This window comes from Neolamprologus multifasciatus, chromosome 7 (genome assembly GCF_963576455.1).
Source record: "Neolamprologus multifasciatus chromosome 7, fNeoMul1.2, whole genome shotgun sequence".
In the NCBI taxonomy this organism is placed as follows: domain Eukaryota; kingdom Metazoa; phylum Chordata; class Actinopteri; order Cichliformes; family Cichlidae; genus Neolamprologus; species Neolamprologus multifasciatus.
Window position 1 is genome coordinate 66,196,313 of NC_140445.1, and position 17,527 is coordinate 66,213,839.

Here is a 17,527-nt window from a genome sequence, read left to right on the forward strand (position 1 = left end):
GTCACTCAGAGAACAACAGCGTGTCCACAGCTACACGTTTGAAGCCTGAATAACTGATCTCACCTTTGGCACTAGAAACTGGACTGTGCGTGACACACCGCCGTCCCACGACGCCATTTCCATCATAAAACCTGCAAAGAAAAGTAGCATGAACATCACCATTCATTCTTACATTGCTGCATGCAATGTTAAGTGCAATTATTGTGTATTAATACATAATAAAGTAACAGTATTAAGTATTCTGTATATTTATGTTTGACAGACGGTTGAACGACCAATCAGTATGTCCATAAATACTGTGCAACAGCTATGCATAACGTCCATGTTACCTTTGACACATTTGAATACAAGCTCCGCCCTTTTAAGACACCACGGTATGGTCATCTCCTGCAGTTAACAGAGAAGGTTGGTGTGAAATGAGACACACGACTCAAAAATAAAGAAATCATTTCAAAGACTTCATGTAGCACCATCACCTGTAGGGTACGAGCTCCACAAAGTGAAACAATGTTTCAAAAGACTTTTGGCATCTTCTTTCAAATTTGTAACATTTGTAACGTTCTCGTGTTACTTCTATCTGTGCTACAGTTCAAACACGATCAGAGAAAGAAAAGCAAACGAGTTGGTGGTGAATGATGTTACGGGTTAAAATCACAGAACATTAGTACACATTTACTGTTTCCACAACATTACTCCACACAGAGCTGAAGACGTCCTACACACTACAGAGCAGAGAAGCTGTTATATGATGCGTCTTTGTGTCTGATGGCTGCACTTACAGACACACAGTGGTAACACCCACCATGTTAGTGTGGAGGCTTATAAGTAACATTACATTCACATGTCTTTCTTTAAATATAGGAATTAATTTACAGGACAATAAATAACTGGTTTTGGCTTAGAGTTCATTCACATGTCCACATAACACTTCTAAAATAAGTGCGCACATTTTAGTTTACACTGTTATGTGTGATTAATCTTTGTTTCCTGAGTTAGTTGCAGCTGTTCCAGTCCCTTGATTAAGGAGCCAAGAGGTGGAAAGGGGGCGGAGCCAGCTTTAAAGGAAGACTGCTAATTGGTTCATGCCATAACTCGGGACCATGGGGGGGAATTGGAGTTCATTATGTTAGGTTTAGTTAGTTTTTGTGTGTTTTACCCCTTCTCCTGTTTTTTGGGCTGATCAGCCACTATTTAAGTTTCCCCTTTGTCTCGTTATGTGAGGTCAGTTTGTTTGAGTTATCAGTCGTGTTGTCAACTTTGAGGAGAGTTCTGTTATTTTGACCTCTTTATGGGCCCAAGATTTTGATTCTTTTTGCAGGATTTAACTAATTATGTTTTTGGGTTAAATAAAAAATCTTTTTTTTTTACTTTAACCTGTGCCTAAGTTTCCATCACTGTGTCAAATCCAAAGCTTCTTATTAGGCAACTGATGTTGTCAACATGTTCTTTGTGCTAAATCAAACATCTATTTCCTTTCAGCTCTGAGTGTACTCCGCTGCAGTTTGTGCAGTGATCTCATCTTGCAAACTACCTGTTCTCACCGCAAGGAGTGTAACAGAGAGTCTTTGCCACAACGCACACTCTTGTTTACTTGTACGTTTTGTGTTCGGATAAACTGCACAGGCTTTAGTGAGGGATTTCTGAATATTCACTCAGCTTTTTGGTATGACTGAACCGTAAACAGGAGCGCTGAAGGCGACTGTGGTGTTTGCCAAACAGTTCGAGGCAAGAACAAAAGTGTTTCTTACAGCCAGCAAAATGAACACAGCCGTCGTGAAACAGTCAACGTCTGCAAAGCGGCTCCAAATGAACCCAGTGTTCAGTTTTATCTGCACAAACCTTTAACCATATATTACAGTGACACTGAGCATTTATTATGTGAACCTCTTTCCTCAAACTTCAAAGGAAAAAGAAAAACTAAAATAAGAACAACAGCCGTGCTGGATTTGGACTGTGGTCTGTCGTTCATGTAGACAAACTAAACCAGTTGTTGTAACACTACAATAGGCTTGTACAAACAGGCAAACGTCTGTCCTCAAAAGGGAAATGCCTGAAAAAGAAGCTGGCAGATGGAAAGTTTTGAAATGAGAAGCCTTCAATTAAGTATCCTCTGCTTCTCGAGGCTCCAGAAGCTCCAAAACTTTAGTTTTATGAATCAAAAGACTGTTGATTAGGCAGCAGACGAAAGGTTAGGCATCTATAAAGAGGCTTGTTGAACTGATTATGTTATTATTGGTAACATTACTCAGTTAAATAACCAACAAAGGACATCTAATGTGATTAAAAACAAAGAAACAAATGTAACAGACTAAATACAAGAAGTGTCGGCTCGATTCACGTCGAGGCTTTTTCTGTTATTGACCCAAACATGTGAGCACTGACTGTCGCTGTGCGGATGTGCTCTGCACGATTGGTCACCCAAAAAAAGTTGTAATCTGAATTTACAGCGAGTCAGACGTTACCGTACATGAATGAGCTTCAAGTCAGTCTGGGTGTGCTCACAGTTGTTGCACAGCCATCAGGTTTTGGGGTTTGACGCAAGTGCGAGACCACAGACGAACATCACAGTTTGTGACGGACCCTGTTACAACATCACTGAGTAACAACACTCATAGCAGTTTTTCTGGGAACCGATCCTGATTACTCAAAACCCCTATTGCTTCCCCCCCACCTGTATCAAAGAGCTGACAGTAGAGCTTCAAACAGGTAACACAAGAAAAGAAAGAAGGCAAAAACACACGAATCCAAAACCAGAGTCATCGAATAACGAACGTTTCAGCCCCAGCCGGCTGAACTCAAACGCCTCCCAACGTTTCTCAGCACCATTAATCACTAAAGTTTCAATTCTCTACTTTTTAATACAACTGAATCATTAACGTTCAACCACAGGTATCAGTTTGAAGCGTTTATTACAGTGTAATAACACAAGTACCTCTCCTTACCTCTCTGAGCTTCTTCATCCCCACACACCCTGTCGGTCTCTCAGGTCAGCTGACCAGCTGCTCCAGGAGGAAGCTCAGAGGGGGCGGGGCCTTCTCTATTGTGGCTCCAAAATTATGGAATAATTTGCCCGTGCACGTTAGAGAGGCCCCTTCACTGTCCACTTTTAAATCACGTCTTCAAACCCACTTTTATTCCTTGGCTTTTAACCTCAGCGAGACTTAGTTTCTCTTTTAATTGAAGTAGTTATTTAATTAATGATTTCACTCTTTTATTTGGTTTTTATTTATATCTCATGTAAATTTATTTTACAGTTCCAATGTGCAGCACTTTGTGTCAGCTGTGGTTGTTTTAAATGCTTTATAAATAAAGTTGATGATGATGATGATGACGTACAAATACTCAGGTTGATCTAACAGGAATACTCCAAATGAGACTTTTTTTCTACCTGCCCAAACTAAACCATCAAACATCCACGGCAACCCTGAAACGTCTAATAACCCAACAATGGATCTGTCCAGCTCAACCATTCACCCGTCCTGTACTTCCTGATCATTTCTCTATTTAGAGAAATCTGATCAGTTTGTGTACTCGTGCAGTTTATGGGGAAAAAGCAGATTCAATACCCGGACGTCTGCTGGTCCAATAAACTTACAGTCAGGCTCATTTGCTCCACTGAGATTATTATATCACAACATGCAGTTTACAAGCTTTTATTCTTGCAGCTGCACTCGTGCGAGCATCGGCAGCCTCTTCTTACCTCGGACATGTCGTGGACGAGCAGCAGAGGGATGGTAACGGTGGTGATGTCGTGAGTGCAGCACACCTTGAGGATGTTTCTCAAGCCCATGATGGCGGGGTCCCGGGCAGTGATGTTCCCCGATCGGACGTTGTCATCCACACACAGATGGAAGACGGCGTGGACCTCCGACAGGTTGGAGTGCCGCGTGATATAGAACTCGCCTTCAGGAAGAGATGTCGCCGACAGTTAAAATATAAAACGATGCTCTAAAAATAATCACAAAGTGTTTTCTTAATACCTGGTAAGATATTCGAGGGATTTCTTTCAACATTTTTGCTCTTATCATCACCGCCGTTCTTTTGAGTCTCTGTAAGGATACAGGATTGCAGAATAAAGCACAAATCAGCAGGAACAATGCTCAGCACACAGTGTTAGCAGTGGATCTGTGACAGGCTTGGACACCTCTACTCAGTAAATCACTTATGCTGCGATAAAATCAACATCTTCCATTTCCTGACAGCTTAATCCCGCTCTCGTACTGCTAGCATAACGCTGAAACGTCGCAGCTCCACGAGGACCTTTCAGTGTGAGCTTCGTGTAAAAGCCGGACTCGTACAGGCAAGTATACGCGTTTACTTGCCTCCTATAACTTTTATTGTATTGTTTGTTTGAGAAAGGCTTGAATTTTACTCATATGTTATATTAGGGTATTAAAACAGGAGATAAACATCTTGTTTTCCTAAAGAAACAACCATAGCATCAAGAATAATCAGATTTATTCCCCAAGATTTCGGGACCTCCAGGCTGAAATGTCTCACCGGGCTGGTCTTTGTGCTTGCTGCTCCGCTGGGCTCTGGCGTACAGCACCACCTGCTGCACCTCCTCCAGCTGCTCTTCTAGGCAGGGGAAGTGGAAGTCTGTGCACTCCTTTGCCACAGTTGCAAAGTCTGTGGGTTGACACAGAGTAGGCCCCAGATGAACTCAAACACAGTGAGTGAATAAAACACTTAAAGTTTGGCTTCTCCCAGTAAAAGAAAAGAAGGTAAACAGAAACTAAACACGTTACAGCCAAAAACGACTCTTTGCAGGTAAAAGCAGGAATCAACATACATGTATGTAACTACATTATACGCCGCGTGCTCCCTGACCTCTCTTGATGCCACTGTAGGAGTTGACCCTGTTATCGACCAGGAGCACCAGACCGCACAGCGAGAAGGAGTACAGCGACAGCGCCGTCTGCAGCCGCCGCAGCTTGGCTCCGCTGCTGCCGTGTCGTCTGTGTTTGCAGAAATCCAGCACATCCGCTCGGACCAGTCGCAGGTTGTGCATCGTCTTTAGCTGCGCTCCTGCAAATTTTTATTGTGTTAACTCTAACAGCGATCCCTGATCTGTGCACAAATACCGGGGAAGCATGTGAAGTACCTAAGTGTATGGTGAAACTCTCCTCCAGCTGAGGCTGTTCCTCGAACATCCTGGCACCCGAATCTGCGGCTTCTGACAGCTGGCTGGGCTGCACCTTAATCTCCTCACTGGAAAATTGAGAGGGATGAGAAACCAATCCTTAGCACGTCTGCGGATTCAAGGAAATCATTTTATGGAACCGACAGTTATAAAAAGCTTAAGTTTAGCTGCAGCTGAGGTTTAGTGGGCGAGTGGGTGTGGGTTATACAGGTTAATAAAGAGTTTGATCCCAGGATGTTGTTAGTGTTTCATAAATCATAGCTCAAAGAAACATGAAATGATATAACTCACAACTAGAGCTGCCACGATTAGTCGACTAGTCACGATTACGTCGACTATCAAAATCGTCGACGACTGATTTAATAGTCGACGCGTCGTTTGAAGCTTTGTAAGATCACAAAAGACGCAGGAATAAGTAGTAGGATTTAAGAGTGTAATAACGGACTGAAACAGAAGATGGCAGCACTGCATGTACGAGGATGCCAGCTGCCGTTAAACCCCGAAGAAGAAGAAGCTGTGTCCCAGAATTCATAGCGCAGCCCAGCTCAGTTTCCAACAATGGCGGCAGCTAGTTAGTTTTAATATTACTCTTATTATTCTTTCTGGGTCACAAAATAAACGTTTAACATATTTTCAGGCGAGAATGTAGCTGTGTAAACCTCAAATATCTGCTCAGTTTATCAAGACACCACATATTTTCAAAAGCGCTCCGACGTTTTCGGAGATGTCTGTTAGCCACTAGCTCGATAGCTAGCCGGGGGCTAGGCTAACTAGAGCCGTGAGAGCACTGGACTCCCGGCTAATCGTTTTCAAACCCACCGCCGTCTTTCGCTACTCAGGTTAAACATGATATATAAGTCACTTAGATAACTTAAAAATGTTATTGTTTGGCTTTTTTTTAGTATTTTATTTGTTCCTGAGTAAATCGGTTTGGCTGAGATTAAAGTTATAGTTTTTACACAGCTGAATAAACATCAAGCAGACAGCTGATTATCAGAAGTGTGAGATGCTCGAGAATTTACTCCGGTGTCCTGTTATATTTTAGATAGCAAGGAGTTTATTAAACTTCACCGAAACAATCTGCAAATTTCATTAAAATTCAATAAACTATCATCTTGTCTTTATTTTTAGTTAGCACATACCTTAAAACACTTAAAGCTGTAAGCTAATGATAGTTATATAAGAGCAGATGCTGCTGGTGCAATAAGCTGTACGTTTTACGTCCAATGGATGATGATCTGATTAGTCGACTAATTGCAAAAATAATCGGTGACTAGTCGACTATCAAAATAATCGTTTGTGGCAGCCCTACTCACAACTCAAACAGAGGTTTACGGTTTAAGAAAACGCTTTGTTGATGAGCTCAGTTTGAGCCTCGGGTGGAACCAGGTTTTATTTAAATGTGGGAAACAGACGGAAAAGTAAAGACACCTTATCAAAGAAATCCAAACCCCGACTCAATTTTCGCTTCGCAGCTTTAACTAAAAGTGCACGTTTAGAAAACGCTCCGAGTGCTGATGTCGAATGTTCTCAGTTTCATCCACACGTAATAACATGACGATCAGGGTCAGCACGTTGTCTCAGAGCCACAGATGTTCTGGTGATATCTGTTTTTCCCTCTTTGGTCAGAATATTAAACACATGCTGAATAGTGACTGAATACAGACGACCGTCAGTCTCCCGCGGACCGGGGCTCCATGCAAGATCTCACCTCGTGGGGTGAGATCTTGCATCTTATCACTGATGATAAGAAAGGTGAGGAATCAGCCCAGAGGAGTTGCTCGATGACATGAAGAGAGCTGGAGCACAGTTTCATGCATTGCATGGACGGTTCCCCTGCTCAAGTCACCACATGTTCAGGCCCGTCTGAAGTTTGCCAGTGACCATGTGGATGATCCAGAGGAGGCGCCGGAGAAAGTCATGTGGTCAGATGAGACCAAAACAGAACTTTTTGGTCTCAACTTCAGTCGCTGTGTTTGGAGGAAAAAGAAGGATGAGTCGCATCCCAAGAACACCATCCCTACTGCGAAGCATGGGGGCGGGAACATCATGCTTTGGGCTGCAAAGGGGACAGGACGAGTGCACTTCATTAAGGAGAGGAGCAACAACCTCCTTCCCTCAGTCAGAGCATTGAAGATGAGTCGTGGCTGGGTCGTCCAGCATGACAATGACCCGAAGCACACAGTCAGGATAACTAAGGAGTGGCTGCGTAAGAAGCATATCAAGGTTCTGGAGTGGAGGGAGCTGAAACTACCTGACAGACCCAGAGGAGATCTGTGATGAGGACTGGGCCAAAATCCCTGCTGCACTGTGTGCAAACCTGGTCAAGAACTACGGAAACGTTTGAGCTCTGTAACTGCAAACAAAGGCTTTAAATGTTAACACCAATTTTCTCAGGTGTTCAAATACTTACGTGCAGCAGTGCAATACATAATAGATAGATAAATTCTTTAAAAATCATGCAGTGTGATTCCCTGGATTGTTTTTAAATGCTGTCTCTCACAGTGGGAATGCACCCACGTTACTATTCACATTACTGTGAACCACTTTTAGACGTTTTTCACTCGTTTTCTCGAGACAACGGTCTGAACTGCTACAAAGCTCAAAATCAGTCAAAGGCAACTTGATGACCTCTTGTAATCACATTTACATCGACATTAAAGCAGACGTTTATAGTAGTGTAGTTCTAGTAATGTGCAGCTGTTACCAGTTAAGGTTAGTTTTGTTGTGAAGATGGAAAGCAGCTGATCGGTTTCATGTCATTTTATGACTTTTCTCATTGTTATTAAAATTCTGCGACCCAGCTTTTGTTTCTGACTTCCTGTCGAGTTTTCAGGTCAAACATAATAAGTCCAAAGTTGCATTTTGCAAAGAAAGCACCCACAGGAGTGGAAATGTTTGTTTACAGACACACACACGCCCAGCTCAGCTCAGCTACTCAATAACACGAGCAACCCAAACTAGCAGGTTGCAAAGTAACTGATGAGTGCACGGGCAATACACTCACAACACAGGTAATCTGCCAACAATAATACAGTAGCATAGAATTTATAATCTGTTTCTCACAGACCAGGAAAACACAGCAGAATAAATCTGTAACAGCTCACCTATTTGAGGTGAACACAAAACATTTTTTCTTGTAAGTTTGTGACTGATCTGCTTAAAACTTACTTCTGCCGTGGCAGGTAAACCTCAGCCTTGTTTTTCAAGTTTAAGAAATATATTCTGGACCCACGAGTGACACGTGCATTGCATTAACTATTCTCACCAGTGTCCAGTGTAAAATTTCATAAACCAGCATTAAACCCAGTGTTATTATCACAGCACATACATAATGATGCTGCACTCACTGCAGGTTTTCTCCTCTAAAGGAAAGAGTGAGAATAAGCAGCTGACTCTGGTGTTTATTATCTCGAATCGACTGTTTTTGGTAAATGGCCTGTATTTGTATAGTGCTTTACTAAGGACCCCAAAGAAGCTACAATGTAGCTGTAGCCACAATGTACAATCTACATTGTGGCTGTGGCTACAATGTAGCTACATTGTAGCCACAGCCACCCTGGGGCGCACTGACAGAGGCGAGGCTGCCGGATACTGGCGCCACTGGGCCCTCTGACCACCACCAGCAGGTAACGGGTGAAGTGTCTTGCCCAAGGACACAACGACCGAGACCATCCAAGCTGGGACTTGAACCGGCAACCTTCCGATTACAAGGCGAACTCCCAACTCTTGAGCCACGATTTTGTTGTACCTCGAAATCCATGAGGGTATTGTCACGCACCTGAAAAGGCTAGCTCAGGTAAATGCGAGCAGAAAGTGAGGTTTCATGTATCAAATGAACAAACACAGACAGGCTGCACTGCAGTGTGCACACACAGATACACAGAGAAGAACTCACTTTATTTTGCTGCTGTTGGTGGATTTCTGCAGGTCCTGGTGCAGTTTGACCACCCAGTCTTGGTATTCATGCTTCTGAATGCCCGTCACTTGTTTAAGCTCGCTTGCCCACTTGTTTTCGAGCACCTGTTCATCGATGACAACGTCAAACATTCAGGGCTCTAAACAAAAAGTTTACTTGAAAACAAACCACCTGCATCTCCTGAAACGTCACAGCTGAAATCATCTTTTCTGCTCTCCACTGGAGTGAACCAACACTTCCACTAACACTGAGACAAACTACCGAGCACCTCAGCTTCCTTTCACCTGTTGTGCATCAAAGTGTTGAGAAGCTACTGCGTTCACATCCTGGTCACTGAGTGTGTTTCCCAGCTCGTGCATGACTTTGTCCATTTCTGCCGCTTGCCTACAAAACAGGAAAGTATTTATTGATTGTAAAACAGATTGTTGGGAAAGTAGATAAACATTCATAAAACATGATAAAAAATTATCTCTGTGGTAGGAAACAGATATTAAATCATCTGAAGTGTGGTTGCTTAAAGGGAAAAAAAGATCTGACCTAATTTAGTCCATGGAAGAAATTTAAGATGATGATCTATTTGATAATAGTTGTGTAAGGGGGGGGGGGGGGGGGGGGCTGAGAACTAACATTGGCTAACAAACTAAAGGCAAAACTGTTGGCAATAAATATTTAGAAATAAGACAGAAAAACATGTTCAGGAAATCCAAAAATCCCAATCCAATGCTGCCGAGCACCAACCTCTCCTGAAGCTTCTTAATCTCCATGTCTCGCTCGCTGATGAGCTCAGAGATGCTAACAAAGTAGTTGTGCTCCAGGTTGAGCAGCGTATCTGAGGCAGGGGAGTGGATCAGCTCATGGTACACATTGGCAAAGTCCTCATCCCAGCTGGGCTCTTCAGGGCGCGCATGTTCCAGTGTCGTCTGCAACAGGAAGCAAAGCATCTTTTTGTTAGGTTGTAAGCAGTTAAAGAAGGGTGGAGGTACCAGGGTGGAGGTACAGTGCTTAACTAGAAAGAGACTAGAAAGAGAGAGCATATTTCTCCTGTTTTGGCTTCCCTTCATTGGCTTCCTGTTAAATCCAGAATTGAATTCAAAATCCTGCTCCTCACATACAAGGTCTTAAATAATCAGGCCCCATCTTATCTTAATGACCTTGTAGTACCATATCACCCTATTAGAGCACTTCGCTCCCGCTCTGCAGGCCTACTTGTTGTTCCTAGAGTATTTAAAAGTAGAATGGGAGGCAGAGCCTTCAGTTTTCAGGCCCCTCTTCTGTGGAACCAGCTTCCAGTTTGGATTCAGGAGACAGACACTATCTCTACTTTTAAGATTAGGCTTCAAACTTTCCTTTTTGCTAAAGCATATAGTTAGGGCTGGACCAGGTGACCCTGAATCCTCCCTTAGTTATGCTGCAATAGATGTAGGCTGCCGGGGGATTCCCATGATGCACTGGGTGTTTCTTCTTCACTCACTATGTGTTAACAGACCTCTCTGCATTGAATCATATCTGTTATTAACCTCTTTCTCTCTTCCACAGCATGTCTTTATCCTGTCTTCCTTCTCTCACCCCAACCAATCACAGCAGATGGCCCCGCCCCTCCCTGAGCCTGGTTCTGCTGGAGGTTTCTTCCTGTTAAAAGGGGGTTTTTCCTTCCCACTGTCGCCAAAGTGCTGCTCATAGGGGGTCATATGATTGTTGGGTTTTTCTCTGTATCTATGAAGCGCCTTGAGGCGACTTTTGTTATGATTTGGCGCTATATAAATAAAATTGAATTGAATTGAATTGAATTGAATTAACCATGACCAGACTGTGAACAAGAACAATAAGCAAGCAGCTTATTTTCAGCACAAGTAGCCAAACAAAGAAGGCAAAATGCAGAGTCGCATACGAGTATGCAAAACATACGAGGCCAGTTGACCCAGTAAATGCAGAATCACAGCACTCTTCAGTGCGAGCACCCCTCATCTACACAAGCTCGAGAATGTTTAGGCAACAAACTCTGTGCAAGCGGGACTGCAGGCAAACTGCTGAATGTGCAGCGGGAGCTGATCTCAGCGGCCTTCCTTAAACATGAAACGAGGCATTTGGGTTTAAATAAATGTCTCAGTGAACACACACACACACAATTTCATTAGGAAACCACAAAGTCTGCTTCTCACAATTGTGTTTGTTTTCTATTTATCCACAGCACAAAAGTAATGACTCAATTCTCGGGCATGTGAATATATTCCATCTCTGGTGGGAAATGCATCAAAGTAACCAAGTGAAATGCTTGCGAGAGACATTAAACACAGCATGAGGGCTCGTGTAATGAGATTTTTTTTGTTTGTTTGTTTGGGGGTTTTTCTTTGAGGGGTCCAGAACTCATGAATAATCAATTACTGCTCCAGTTCTGTTTAAATGGCTTTAATGATCCATGACGGCTCCAAAGTTAATTCAATTCAATTCAATTCAATTTTATTTATACAGCACCAAATCACAACAAATGTCGCCTCAAGGCGCTTCATAGATACAGAGAAAAGCCCAACAATCATATGACCCCCTATGAGCAGCACTTTGGCGACAGTGGGAAGGAAAAACTCCCTTTTAACAGGAAGAAACCTCCAGCAGAACCAGGCTCAGGGAGGGGCGGGGCCATCTGCTGCGACCGGTTGGGGTGAGAGAAGGAAGACAGGATAAAGACATGCTGTGGAAGAGAGACAGAGATTAATAACAGATACGATTCAATACAGAGAGGTCAGTTAATACATAGTGAGTGAGAAAGGTGACTGGAAAGGAAAAACTCAATGCATCATGGGAATCCCCCGGCAGCCTACATCTATTGCAGCATAACTAAGGGAGGATTCAGGGTCACCTGGTCCAGCCCTAACTATATGCTTTAGCAAAAAGGAAGGTTTTAAGCCTAATCTTAAAAGTAGAGATAGTGTCTGTCTCCTGAATCCAAACTGGAAGCTGGTTCCACAGAAGAGGGGCCTGAAAACTGAAGGCTCTCCCTCCCATTCTACTTTTAAATACTCTAGGAACAACAAGTAGGCCTGCAGAGCGAGAGCGAAGTGCTCTAATAGGGTGATATGGTACTACAAGGTCATTAAGATAAGATGGGGCCTGATTATTTAAGACCTTGTATGTGAGGAGCAGGATTTTGAATTCAGTTAGTGAGAGTGTTCAAGGACACTTCCAAACCAGGCTGCTGTGCTGCTGCAGAAACATGCAGCTGTGTTTATCAGGGTCTGTGAGGCAGCCAATGAAATGTATTGTTGGAATACCTGCCAAGATTAAAAAGTAGCGTCCAGAATATTAACAGATATTTTTAACAGAAACATTTGTCCACAGTTTTACAAATTTCTGTATTGAATCTAATCTGTTTCCTGCGTCACTGAATGAGACAGTCGCAGCATGATTCCTTATTCTAACGGCCAAATGGCATTTTGAAGTTACAGTTTAAACACAGTGTTATAGAACAATAGCGACACTTATGGAAGATGTTTTCTGTAACTTAGGCTACGTTCACTCTGCAGGTCTTAATGCTCAACTCCAATTTTCTGATCAAATCCGATTTTTTTGTCTGATCGTTCACACTACAAATAAAATGTGACAGCAAACGTGCTCTAGTGTGACGCTCAAAGCGTCCGCATGCGCAAAAGAAGACGTCACACACAACGCGCTCTGTTTAGACCCAGACCAACAGTATGTTTGACTGATGGACTTAATATAAAGACTTCAGACTTTACGTTTCCCACTTTTGCTTTAGTTTTCAGTTTTCAGTTTTATTTGTCATATGCAAGTTAGCACAGGGTCAACATTGCAATGAAATGTGTTTGACGAGCAGCAGTCACTCATAATAAAATATAATAAAATAAAATAAAATAATAAAAAAATAGAAAAATAGTAAGGAGCAAAATATTAGAGAGACATGGTAAAAGAGAAAAGATGACTAAATATATATGTATCTATAAATATATGTACACACTAGTGATTAAATAAGAAAATCTTGAAAAGAAATATGACGGGAGGGCAGATGGGATATTGCACAAGAATGAGCAGCAGAAAATTACAGTATTGCACTTTTATATATAAATATCAATAACAATAAAGTGAAGTAACCAGTGCAGATTAAACAGAGTACTTACATTAATTACATTTAAGTTATAAAGTTATTTTGTTATTTACATTTGGCCTAATAATGATCCTTATTGCTGTTTTAGAGGAGCGCTGCTTCAAAGGATAGTTACAGATTTCTGTCAGAATCTGCAGATTATACAGAACAAATAAAATGTTCACGTTTCTCCAACATTGTCTTCCCAACAGTTTCACCGGATGGCCAGGAAGCGTTCGCGATGTCTTCTCCGGCACTGATAATTAGCGTCTGTCTTGTGTCAGTGACGTAAAAGACGGATTTAATGCGATGTGACCATCAAACAGCAGCTTTCTAAAACATCAGATATGTATCGGATTCAGCACCACATACAAAAGTGACCCAGATCGGATTTGAAAATATCGGATTTGTGCCGTTCACACTGTCACACCATGATGGATATGGGTCGCAGAGGGTAGAAGAAGCCTAGAAGAGGCACCTATGATTTTCAGAAAGGTTGACCTCTGAACTATCCATTCTCTTAACCACTTATCCAAAATATCTTGGCTGTCACAGAGTAAGCGGAGGGGTGCATGCTGGGGCCTGTACTTCAGCATATCCAAAGGATCTTTCAGTTATCTTGTTTCAGTTAGTCTAACATCAGCAATCAGGCTAAGCGGTCACATGAAGCTGGTTATCTACTCAATAAGTTAACCAAGGATTTATCAACCTAGCTACGAATGCATTAACACAGAAAGGGCGACACTGACAGCATCTGATCGATTACAAACATATTAGAGGAAGATAAAGGAAGATAAAACTACAACATTAGAAAACTATGAAAAGGTTAAACACATAATACAGACTAGATATAACATTCATATTTAAAAGAAAGAATCTATGATTCTTACTGATGCCAGTCAGAGAAAGGCAAAAACTTTGAGACACTCCCACTCTCCATCCAAAGGGATCTTTCAGAAATTTCTGGAGAACTGATTAGTCAGTAAGAGGTGATCGTGTACCTGCTGATCTCTAATCTATAACACAACCTGCTCCAGAGCATGTTAGGTTTTCAAGCGCTGCCCCTCTGGTAAGAAGTGAACCACCTCCTTAATTCTGAAAACTCAGGGTTCACCGTTAAGGTGCATGGATGCAGCGAATTCCTGCTGTGTAGAACCAGGCGTCTGGACAGGCCACCAGTTCATCACAGGGTGGACGCACAGAGACAGATACCCACTCCACACTCACACCTACTTTTCCTGATGTGCATGTCTTTGGACTTTGGGCCCCAGGTTTCTGATGGATTCGAACCCAGGCCCTAGTTCACACAGTGCTGTGTTTAACACGATAAAAACACAATGAAATGTGTTATTACCTCCACGTAAGACCTGGTCCATGCACTGGTGAGCTTGTTTACATCTACGTCTCCTGTCGTGAGTCTTTGCAGGGCCAGCTCTGCCTCTCTGTCATAATCCAGAATCGTCTCCTTCTCAACGAAACCGGAAAGTGAGTTTTTCAGTTCTAGAGCAACAAAGGACACACAAAGCAGATATTTAAAAAAGAAAGTCTTTCAGGTCTGTGCAAGCAAAGTGGAAAGTGCAACTCTGTAGCTTTGTGCAAAAAATGTAACAAGCTCCTGTAATTGAATGCTTTAGTGCAGCTTCTAGCTGTCTTATGTTACAGTCAGGGCCGTGGTTATACTCAGGGAAGGGGAAAGAATAACAATCTCACCACTTTCTAAGTAGCAGGGCATTTTGTGCAGCAGCATCAGGCGTCCGTGGAGGTCACTGATGTTCTCCTGCACAGGAAACTGCAGGGGCACTTTAAGGACACAGTTGTGTTTACCTGCCCTGAACTCGAACACAAACTCCTTCTCAGTATTGCTGCTGGCCTTGGCTTTGTTCTTCTTCATGGTCACAGCTGAAAAAAACAAAAACAAAACAAGATAGCAGAAAACCATGAATGAATTCAAGCCTCTGGTGCTGCGCCACTTTTACACTGTCGCATCAAATCTGTGACACAACCGATGTTTGCGCACAAAAACACGGTATTCACAAGCTACAACAAAGGCCGTAAATATTTGTAACTTAATCCCTGCTAAATAGCTGCTCAGTTTGTTAACGTGAATCTCAACGTTGGCTAGCAGCGCGGCTAACAACTGAAAGTACCACATATCTAAAAATAAATAAATAAATAAACAGAATAAAAATAACAAAACACAAATCTGCCAAGACGGCCACAGTATTATTTTTTTCAATTTCATGTGATGAACATGAAACCTTTTAAAACTCAAAATCACCTGCGTCTGGATGAATGTAATAACGGTATTTCCTGTAGCCTTCCTGTTTATCGTTGAGCTCGCAGTCAGCTGACTGTGACAGCAGAAGCAGATTCGCGGCGCAGAAGCTCGGTGGTTATTTTTATAATTTTTTATATTTCAACTCTGGGTCACTACTGCTAACACATTTGTATGCAGCTCTGATAAAATTTAATTTTTGTATATTTTTTAGTGTTGGACTTTTTAAAAACGCTATTACCGTCACGAATCTGCTGACTTGAAAGATTTGACTTATTGGGATTTTTTCCCTTGGGCTCTAGCTCCCCCTGCTGGTTTAAAATAGTGTCGGCTGGATGGCGTGGTTATATATCAGCTGCCAAAAAGAATCTATTATTTCTCTTAACAATAATTTCAAGAAGAATAATTATTTATATAATATTCAGTATATTAATATTTATTGAGCTATTCAGAGGTGGACTGACTGGTGTGTTTCAGATCATTGTTCCCCTGCGAATTCCAACTGCGCTTGAGCTTCATAACATGAACCGATGGGCAAACACTTTTCCTCAGTATTTAATGTTAGGGAGAGAATTTATTGTTCCATCACTTACAGCAGACGTTCCCAAAGTGTGGGGCCCGCCCCGTAGGGGGGGCGCAGAGCCGTTGCAGGGGGGGGGGGGGGGGGCGCGGCATGAAAAGGGAAAAAAAACAACAAAAAAAAACAACGCTTGGACACTGCTAGCACGGGGCGCCCACACAAACGCAAAGCAGGAGATGAAGCATAGCTGAATGTTTCCAAACCAACTTCATTCTAAGCCAAAGACTAGAAAATATGGTGAAGCACATCTTCCCTTTGGTTTTACCTGCACAAGTGCCGAGGTAGGTCTCCCTGCAGGATTGGTTTTCCCTTCGTCGGGAGCAGCGCTGGGCTGTTTAAATCACGGACAAACAGTATCCCACATTCTTGATTTGTAGTTCACAAACACTTGTTGTAATGACTAACTACTCCTGACATTTTGGAGATGCTAGCTCTTTATACAGTAAAGTTACAGTGGGATACAAATAATATCAGGCTGATCCTGCCACGATTTGTTCCCCCGGTTCAAATCACGGACAAACAGCATCCAACAGTTGTTTATGTTTTTGAACCCATTTTGCAGAGGGATTTTTTGAAAAATGTATTGATAGCAATGTTAAATATTATTACACAGGAAAAAAAAAAACAACTACATGTAAAATAATTACACCGTGACGCCTCTGCCTTTGGAGGACGTGTTCTTGCGTGCGTGCGCGCGCGCGAGGGGGGGGGGGGGGGCGCGAACATTTTTCTTGTAAAACAAGGGGGGCCCAGCAAAAAAAGTTTGGGAACCACTGACTTACAGCAAGTAATTCCGGTCCCGAAGCAGCAAACAGCCTCAGACCAACAGACTACCACCACCACGCTTAATGGTGGTATGATGATCTCTTTTATGATCCAAACCTTTCAAAAAGTTCAACTTTTGTCTCATCAGTCCTTTTTTCTCTCCAAATGTGGTGAGATGACTCTTGTTTTACTTTTGATCAGCAACGGGTGGTCACCGATTAACTTAACTAGGGCCTGCATTTCACCACTATTCCAAGTTTTCTCCATTTGTAGATAATGACTCTCATTAGCCAAGGGAATTAGAGAATGATTTTTTTTTATTCATTTTATTTTATTTTATTGTATATACAGAGGGACGTGTAAGTTTGCATAGCTTTTTTTTTTTACTCCTTAATAAAATATTAATCATTCAAACACTGATTTTGTTGAATTTACTACTAAGAAATCAGGAAGGGATTTAAAACAAATTCACACGACTATAAACGTCAGCCTGGACTTTGTGTAAGATGCTTGTCTAAGTTGGTGGTAAACAAAAACATTCAAATGAACAATCTGCAGTGTACAAAACCAGCATGCCGACAAAAAAGGAGAAGTACACCACGCCTTTCCCTAATGTTTTCAACCACATGATCTTTTTTAGCAGATAAACATTTGAATTTGGTCAGCTGCCATGAAGAGTCAAATGATAAATACTAGAATATGAATCACTGATACGTGTACAAGCGCGTTTAATATATAAAAAACACAAG

The 17,527-nt window shown here is 42.2% G+C and overlaps 1 protein-coding gene across 1 annotated transcript in view; it reads right to left on the minus strand.

Moving 5' to 3' along the window:
• The window catches only part of ferry3 (FERRY endosomal RAB5 effector complex subunit 3), a 231,544-nt gene extending 216,008 nt beyond the window's left edge, over positions 1-15,536 (minus strand). Inside the window, exons 1-13 of the mRNA XM_085165999.1 lie at positions 15,437-15,536; positions 14,869-15,057; positions 14,513-14,658; positions 9,801-9,982; positions 9,347-9,446; positions 9,042-9,166; positions 5,105-5,211; positions 4,831-5,028; positions 4,501-4,629; positions 3,981-4,049; positions 3,701-3,903; positions 330-387; positions 64-131 (exon numbers count right to left, since the gene is read on the minus strand). Coding sequence (XP_085022125.1) covers positions 64-131; positions 330-387; positions 3,701-3,903; positions 3,981-4,049; positions 4,501-4,629; positions 4,831-5,028; positions 5,105-5,211; positions 9,042-9,166; positions 9,347-9,446; positions 9,801-9,982; positions 14,513-14,658; positions 14,869-15,049 — 1,566 coding nt within the window. The 5' untranslated portion in view covers positions 15,050-15,057; positions 15,437-15,536. The remainder of the gene's footprint in view (positions 1-63; positions 132-329; positions 388-3,700; positions 3,904-3,980; positions 4,050-4,500; positions 4,630-4,830; positions 5,029-5,104; positions 5,212-9,041; positions 9,167-9,346; positions 9,447-9,800; positions 9,983-14,512; positions 14,659-14,868; positions 15,058-15,436) is intronic.
• Positions 15,537-17,527: the final 1,991 nt, after the last annotated feature.